Source organism: Acromyrmex echinatior, chromosome 11 (genome assembly GCF_024713525.1).
Source record: "Acromyrmex echinatior isolate Ae372 chromosome 11, ASM2471352v2, whole genome shotgun sequence".
Taxonomy (NCBI): Eukaryota; Metazoa; Arthropoda; class Insecta; order Hymenoptera; family Formicidae; genus Acromyrmex; species Acromyrmex echinatior.
In genome coordinates, this window is record NC_141862.1 from 10,862,790 (window position 1) to 10,870,784 (window position 7,995).

Below are 7,995 nucleotides of genomic sequence, written 5' to 3' on the forward strand. Positions count from 1 at the left end.
ATATGCATACACATAATTCATAATGCATCAACCAATCGAAAATCTTTTTTTCCATGGAATGGGAGGAAAGGAATGATTCTGATTAGTTGATTCGTTGATGCACTATGCGTTATGCAAAATTTTGTGCTGCGATCTTAAATGTGTAAATGAAAAACAATTATTAATCAAAGGAGAAGGAGAAGAAATTGTCTTCTGATGACAGCATTGTAGTCATACCAGTCGTTGTGTACTTGAATGTTGCATCCAAAAGCTTTACGACAATAAGAAGTTTCGTAATTACTGAATCTCATTGGAGTGATTTGACGTGTATTTGACGTCGAGCTCTCATTGTGGCATTTATACATACTACAGTTGCATGTGCGTCAGTCATGTGAGTATTTTGAAAAGAATTGAATTTAGACATGCTTTTGTTTTTCCATCTGATTATTTTGATAATGTCAGTCAGTTAACGTATTATATTTTGTTTTAATAATTAATACATGCACCTGAGATGTTTCCATCATGTACGAACGTAATGTTGTGGAATAACATTAATTTTTTACATTGTATGGAATACGTTATCTAGGTTAGAATTGTAGCGTTATTTCGCTACTTAACATATATACAAATTTGTATATATTGGGTCATCTAAAAAGTATCGGTTTTTAGATGACCCAATATTTTATACATATTTTAGGCCTGTTTTTTTAGTTGAATTTCTTGCAATATTCATTTTTTTTCTCTTTTTTTCAATATAAGAAGAAAAAGACAAGAAATGAAATCGGCTGAAAGAACAAGTCTATTTTTTATGTTATCACATATATTTTTTTTACACTTTTCGTGTTCTTTTGCTTTCTCGTTTCCAGTGCGAGCATTGTAAAATAGTGAGGAAAGAAATGGATAAAGTGATCGACGAAGCTGTTCCTTATGTGACAAATGTTTTTGTTGTATATACATTTTGTTCTGCAGATTGACAGTTCTCTTGTCTTCCTTGAGAGGAATGAAAATCTCTTTAAATAATTGAAAATAGAATTAAATAAGAATTAAATAAGAAAAGATCTTATAATATATGTATATCTGGGAGTGTCAAATTTAAATTTAATTTGTTCTTTGGGAACATGAACAATGATCCAGGCATCATCTGTTTTCGTCATTGCAAGACCAAGAATGTATTTTGCATGCAAATTCCGGCGATGTGTCCGGTATGTTCGTCACAAATGCAGAACTTTATTGTAGATCCGTTTCGTGTTCCGTGCCCGTTTGCGAATGCCATTCATAATCCAACCAGTGTTGTTATTCGGCCTTCACGAGGCAGTTTTCTTGATGATTACGACGTGACACGCGATGATTTGCATATTGGAATAGTTAACTCTAGTGGCGGCATTGTTGAGTTTGACAAAGAGGGACTAATTGAAAATGATATCACTAAGTGGACTGATTGTATTGTTTTGGAGCTTATACCGACAGCCTGGACTGCACAATGGGACGAAGCATTGTTACTTATGTCAAAGGATCTCAAGTGGAAATCCATTAATTATGATGTCATCAATATGAATTGTTTCAACTTCGTTTTAGAATTTTTTAATAATCTGAGATACAGAGATCTAAGATTTGAGAGCAAGGAAGAGCTGTGCGAACGATTGATACTGTCGAAAATGTATAAAGCAATGCAATATGTTTCATTACACAGAACCTTGAAGGATCAAGAATATCTTCTGTTGGATCATCTCTTTTGATACATTTTCTTCTATTTTATTTATATTGTAATTTATGTAATAAAAACATTCATGTTTGTATGTCTTTTTCTTCTTCATAAAAAATTCCCCAGATAAATATTCTATTTGTAATACTCATCTGTCTTGTTAACTACAGCATGAATTCTCTTTTTGCCGAAAGAAAGTCATATTATAACACGAGATAAATTAAAATAAGATATATTTTTGTATTAGAAAAGTTAGGTCAGACCTGTTCAATTTTAATTCTGGAGTTAAAATACAAAGTCATTGATGAGTTAGCTGATTAAATATATCGTTAATATATGTGCACCTAGATATTAACATGTAGATAAGCAATAATTAATAAATAATTTATTAAACTGTAATAAGTCATATCAATATTTGATTTCATATTTTTTAATATTTTCTCTCTGATATTTAAGAATGATCAAATGTCTTTGCAGAAAGTAAAATACAAACGAAAGGTGTAACAACGAGACAAAATGATATTTACAAGAATCAGATCATCTTTGTTAAATCGGTGCGATATTCGTATCGAACAAAAACGTTTGCTGAGACAATTAATAAATATGAATAAAACCAAATTCGATGTGATTGTCGTTGGTGGCGGTCATGCTGGAACGGAAGCGTCTGCCGCTGCTGTTAGAATGGGTGCAAAGACACTGTTGGTTACTCAGAAAAAAAGTACTATAGGTATGTATGCATAAAGATAGTAATGTTGAAATCTATTGGATCGCTGTATATTAAATGCATTTTTAATCGAAATTAAATTATATGACCTAATTTATTTGAATATGATTATGTTTGCAGGAGAGATGTCATGTAATCCGTCCTTTGGTGGAATTGGAAAAGGCCATCTGATGAGAGAAGTGGACGCTTTAGATGGAGTATGTTGTCGGATATGTGATATTTCAGGAATATATTATAGAGTCTTGAACAAGAGTAAAGGGCCAGCGGTATGGGGTCTCAGAGCTCAAATTGATAGAAAATTATACAAGAAACATCTTCAAGCCGAACTCTTCAATATGCCTAGATTGCATATTTATGAATCCTCTGTAGAAAATCTGATTTTGGAGAACGATTCTCTATCCTGTCAAGGAGTAATTCTCAGTATGTTTTAAAATTCAATGAAATAAAGAAAAGAAATTGCTATTTGACGAAAAATAACTAAAATAACTGATTCGGTGAATTTATTTTTTATATACGACGTCACATACAAATTTATTTTATTTTTATAGGAGACGGAACGAAGATGTTTGGCGACGCGGTAGTTATAACCACAGGAACTTTTTTGAAAGGCCAAATAAACATTGGATTGGAAAAAAGGCCTGCAGGTAGATTGAACGATGAACCTAGTATTGGTTTAGCAAATACACTCGACAGACTTGGATTTCGGATAGGAAGATTGAAAACTGGTAAAAATAACGTTTTCATACAATACATTTCTAATTAATTCACATAGTATGTATTATTTATTTAATGATTATTTTTTACTTGATATTACACAATTAATATACCTTAATTAATTTGCCTTTATGTTAAAATTTTTAATTATATACATATAACTACATATTAATTTAGAATTATATGTATATTTTTAGGCACGCCGCCAAGGTTGGAGAAAGAAAGCATCGACTTCACCAAATGTACGGCATATCCGCCGGACGATTCGCCTATACCATTCTCGTTCATGAGCGATAATGTATGGTTACCGCCTGACAAGCAAATACTAACGCATTTGACGTATACCAATGAAGATGTCGCAAAAATCGTAAAGGATAATATGCACTGTAATTTACACGTAACGGAGGAGATAACGGGTCCGCGATATTGCCCGAGTATAGAGAGTAAAATTCTACGATTTAAGGCACTTAAACATCAAATTTGGCTAGAACCGGAAGGTCTGGACTCACCGTTGATTTATCCGAGTGGATTATCGTGTACCCTGCCGGAAGAGAAGCAAGTGGAACTCGTTAAATGTATCCCAGGATTGGAAAATGCTCGTCTAGGTAATCTCCTTAAATTTAAGTTATAATAAAATTCTTTTATTTTTATTGATATTTATATTATCAAATCTTCCTGATTCCCTTTTTCATTTGCATCTATATGTGAATAGTCAAACCTGGTTATGGCGTCGAGTATGACTACGTAGACCCCAGAGAATTGACTACTCAATTGGAGACCAAAAAGGTTCCAGGGCTGTTCCTCGCTGGGCAAATAAACGGCACTACTGGTTACGAAGAAGCAGCCGCACAAGGTATCATCGCGGGTGTTAACGCAGCTGCTAAGGTGATTATGGAAAGTATTTAAAATTAATGCTTTCTAATGAAGAAGAAATAAGTTTTATGGCCCTTCATTGAAATAACCACATGAATTAAAATTTCTCATGAATAACTTGTTTATTTTAGTTTTTTTTTTATTTACACTGATTGTAAATTTTCATTTTATCCCGAAAAAGATAAGCTATACAACTTATTCCAAAAGAATGATTTATGATTTTTTAATTTGTGAAGAATTGCAGCGCTTCATTATTTCGCGATACTGCTAATTAGGAAATCAATTATATAGACATTTGTATACGTTTTTATCTCTGTGTATATCAGGTGTTTAAGAAACCACCGCTTTTGATAAGTCGAACCGAGGGTTACATTGGTGTCCTTATCGACGATCTGACGACGGAGGGTACCACAGAGCCATACAGAATGTTCACTAGCAGGTCAGAGTTTCGAGTGAGTCTACGTCCCGACAATGCAGATCAGAGATTGACAGAGAAGGGTTACGCGATAGGCTGTGTTTCTCGTGAGAGGATCGAGAAAACGAGAGAGGTTTTTCGTAAAATGCAGGAAGTTGTACAGATACTCAAGAGCGATGTGCGGTCGACCAGCAAATGGCGACAATTATTAAAAATGAAAATTTCTAAGGATACTGGATACAAATCAGCGTTTGATATGCTGTCCGTGACAGATGAGTCAGTGACATTTGCAAAACTAGCAAAACAGTTGCCGCAATTAGGACATCTTGATGGAGATTCCGGTTTGGCGAGAAGAATAGAGGTTTGCAAATTAATTAAATGCATGTTGGAAGAAACAAGACAATTTAAAAATTTGTGTAAATATAAACAAAATAAAAATTTTAGAGATTTTGATCAAACGTTCAAATAAAATACATATTTTCTAATATTTTTTTTTTAAATACTGGTAATGATTAAATTTTCAGATTGAGACGAAATATGTTTTCGCTGTTGCGAAGCAGCAGGGCCAAGTGAATGATATCAGGAGAAACGAGCAGATGATTGTACCTGACGATATCGACTACAATAGGTATAAAAGTCAAAGCTTTATTTCGTTGTTTGGTTATTTAATTGTTGCATAGTAAAATTGGAAGAATAATAATCTAAGTAAATTACTAACTATTTATTTCATTTCTGTTATAGTCCTGATTTGAATTTATCTAATGAAGATCGAGAAAAACTTATGAAACATCTTCCACGCACGGTAAATTTTTTCAACGCTAATAATTCTCCTATAAAAACATCAACTTTTTATTTGTAACACGAAAGCAAATTTTTTTTATTTTTATTTGTTAACACTGTATTTTTTTTGTACTAATGAGAAATTTTTTTGCAGATTGCAGCGGCCAATAAAATCTCAGGTGTGACACCTTCGGCCATATTGAGGCTACTTTATTATATTAGGTATCATTCCAATGAAAATGTTGCGAGAACTCAATAATGTAAAATATTATGATAGCGAAAAATAAATAGTTATATTTTTCACGTGTTGTCAATGGTTTTTTAACAAAATAAGATTATCAGGAATTTATCACAAAGTAATATTGATAGAACAAAACTGTTGATATTAAGATATTTTAAATACTATATGTACTTGAAGCAGAGAGAGAAATTTTAAATAACTTAATAACTCTAAAAAGAATAATTTAAAAAGTGAGAAAGTTTCTTTTATTATATGATTACTAGGATAAATAATAATTGAAATAAAATTTAAGTGTATCTCAAGTATCTTCTTTGTATTGCATCCAAGGCTAACTTTGATTAAATATCACTTAATTTAATCGTAAGAATTGTAATAAAATTTCCGGCTACATAATTCGTCGTCCTTGATCTTTTTCTATGTGACAAAAAAATTATTAATTTTATCTACGTCAATAAAATAATACAAAATAAATTTTATTTGTTACAAATTTTTAAGTATCTAAGTTAATCAAAGTTTTATCTTTAGAGCCGCTTATAAAAACACGTAAGCATTATGACTTTAGTAGTAAACGAAATGGTCAATTACAGTCGAGGATGATCGGAAATGATGGAAATGATGGTTGCCATCAACTGCCATTTTAAAACTTTCGATCGTGATTGGTTGATTTCCTACTCAAGTTACAAAGATAGAAGAGTGGGAAGGCTTCTCGCATTAGGCTGCGTTCGGAAATATCATCTTGTCCTCTGTTTCATCTTATCCTTGTTTCACATTGGATGAACAACAAGGATAAAATGATACAGAAAGCACTCGGATGATATTTCTGAACATAGCCTAGAAGGTTGAAGGGTTGAAGAAGCGCTGATTTCCGTTAACGTTTCATTTCTTTTACAAATAGGTGAGGTGAATCATCAGATCGGTCTGATTCTCTCGCATGAAAAATGCGGAAGAGACGTAAGATGGTAAGAAAATTTTATTTTTTTGTTTCTTGATACATCGCTCAATTTCTTTTTTCATTAATTCCATTTTTTCGTTCTCAATTCGGTCTTTACAAAAATTCGCATTTGGTTGCAAATGGTCGTGTCCTCGACCAGCCGACCACGTGGCACGTACTCTCTTCGGAGTATTTTATTAATTTAGTATACTCGAAATATTTTCATAAATTTTTCTTTCTATAGTATTTCGCGTTCTTATGCTTATTTAAATGATGAAATTTATTGGTCCGTGTTACTGATTTATCAGTGATTAATTTTAGAATCAATCTCTGATTAATGTTTTTCATGATATAATTTATATGGTGTGTTGGACGACTATGAGATGAGAGTAAAATGTATTTTTAGATTATTAAAAAATCTATACAAAAGAAAGCATTTTTTAAGGAAATTGATATAATCTGACTCGTGGAAAGGAATAAACCATTTTTAAAAAATGGCTAATACAAATCGGTCCCGAATTCCAAAAAAAAAAAAAAATATCAACAAAGATCAGAGAGAGTTTCGAGGTAAGTTTAATATTAACAATCAAGAGACGGTAGTGTCTAGATTTTAATATACTGAAACCATAAATTTTTTTTCTATAGTATTTCGCATCCTTTTGTTTACTTAAATGATGAAATTGATTGGTCCGTGTTACTGATTTATTAGTGATTAATTTTATATCCAATCTCTGACTATTTTTCATGATATAATTTATATGATGTGTTGGACGATTATGAAATCGATAAAATTTATTTTATTTTTTAGATTAAAAAATCCACACAAGAAAGAGTATTTTGTAAGAAAATTGATATAACCTAACTTATGGAAAAGAATAAAATTCATTTAAAAAAAAATGGCTAATGTAAATCAGTCTCGAATTCCAAAGAAAATATCCATAAAGATCTGAGAGAGTTTCGAGGTAAGTTTTAATATTAACAATCAGGAGACAATGTCGGCTTTAATATACCCGAACCATGAATTTTTCTCTGTAGTTTTGCATCCTTTTGCTTATTTAAATGATGAAATTAATTGGTCCGTGTTACTGATTTATCAGTGATTAATTTTATAACCAATCTCTGACTAACTTTTCATGATATAATTTATATGTTTTGTTGAATGACTATGAGATCAGTAAAATGTATTTTATTTTTTAGATTATTAAAAAATTACATAAAAGAGCGTTTTTAAAGAAAGTTGGCATAACTTGACCCACAGAAAGGAATAAACTAATTACGTCAAAAAATATCTGGAATAAATCATTTTTAAAAATAGCCAATATAAATCAATCCTAAATTCCAAAAGAAAATATCCATGAAGATCTAACAGAGTTTCTAGGTAAGTATTTAATATTAACAATTCTATATCTTGTATAATATTTATGTAGTTTTTCATGCTTAGATATTTCTTGATTATGATGATATTATGGTCCGTGTTTCTGAGTGACAGTGATTACCTACCATTTGACTGATTCCATATTACAAATTTTTATCTTATATGATCGTCCATGAAATACAATTCACTGAGAAAGAAATAATATGATTGCAGGAAAGGAAAATAGCATGCAGAATGAAGGGACCTGTGTTAATATGTAAG

The 7,995-nt window shown here is 31.4% G+C and overlaps 2 protein-coding genes and 3 non-coding genes across 9 annotated transcripts; all 5 read left to right on the forward strand.

Annotated features, from left to right (window-relative positions):
- The first annotated feature begins 225 nt into the window (after positions 1-225).
- On the forward strand, positions 226-7,708 carry LOC105148433 (5-taurinomethyluridine-[tRNA] synthase subunit MTO1, mitochondrial). Of its 3 annotated transcripts, none has more exons than XM_087411260.1 (13): positions 226-370; positions 2,159-2,408; positions 2,526-2,825; positions 2,954-3,130; positions 3,317-3,724; positions 3,832-4,004; positions 4,319-4,768; positions 4,932-5,035; positions 5,149-5,209; positions 5,342-6,387; positions 6,681-6,926; positions 7,168-7,321; positions 7,557-7,708. In XM_087411260.1, the coding sequence occupies exons 2-10, from the start codon at positions 2,198-2,200 to the stop codon at positions 5,444-5,446; spliced, it is 1,989 nt and encodes a 662-aa protein (XP_087267386.1). In that variant the 5' UTR covers positions 226-370; positions 2,159-2,197; the 3' UTR covers positions 5,447-6,387; positions 6,681-6,926; positions 7,168-7,321; positions 7,557-7,708. The 3 variants fall into 3 exon arrangements, with proteins under 3 accessions (XP_087267386.1, XP_011058452.1, XP_087267387.1); XM_011060150.2 differs by having other exon boundaries at positions 6,766-6,926; XM_087411261.1 differs by having other exon boundaries at positions 6,805-6,926.
- On the forward strand, positions 230-1,775 carry LOC105148432 (MKRN2 opposite strand protein). 3 transcript variants are annotated; one of them, XM_087411263.1, is made up of 2 exons: positions 230-370; positions 846-1,775. In XM_087411263.1, exon 2 carries the CDS (start codon positions 1,098-1,100, stop codon positions 1,713-1,715), a length of 618 nt encoding a protein of 205 aa, XP_087267389.1. In that variant the 5' UTR covers positions 230-370; positions 846-1,097; the 3' UTR covers positions 1,716-1,775. The 3 variants fall into 3 exon arrangements, with proteins under 3 accessions (XP_087267389.1, XP_087267390.1, XP_087267391.1); XM_087411264.1 differs by lacking the exon at positions 230-370 and adding an exon at positions 377-565; XM_087411265.1 differs by lacking the exon at positions 230-370 and adding an exon at positions 377-503.
- LOC147908139 (small nucleolar RNA SNORD18) lies at positions 6,625-6,697 on the forward strand. The gene has a single exon (XR_015546829.1). It is a non-coding gene; the product is annotated as a small nucleolar RNA SNORD18 (small nucleolar RNA).
- Positions 7,028-7,099, forward strand: LOC147908140 (small nucleolar RNA U18). The gene has a single exon (XR_015546827.1). It is a non-coding gene; the product is annotated as a small nucleolar RNA U18 (small nucleolar RNA).
- Positions 7,416-7,487, forward strand: LOC147908141 (small nucleolar RNA U18). The gene has a single exon (XR_015546828.1). It is a non-coding gene; the product is annotated as a small nucleolar RNA U18 (small nucleolar RNA).
- Positions 7,709-7,995: the final 287 nt, after the last annotated feature.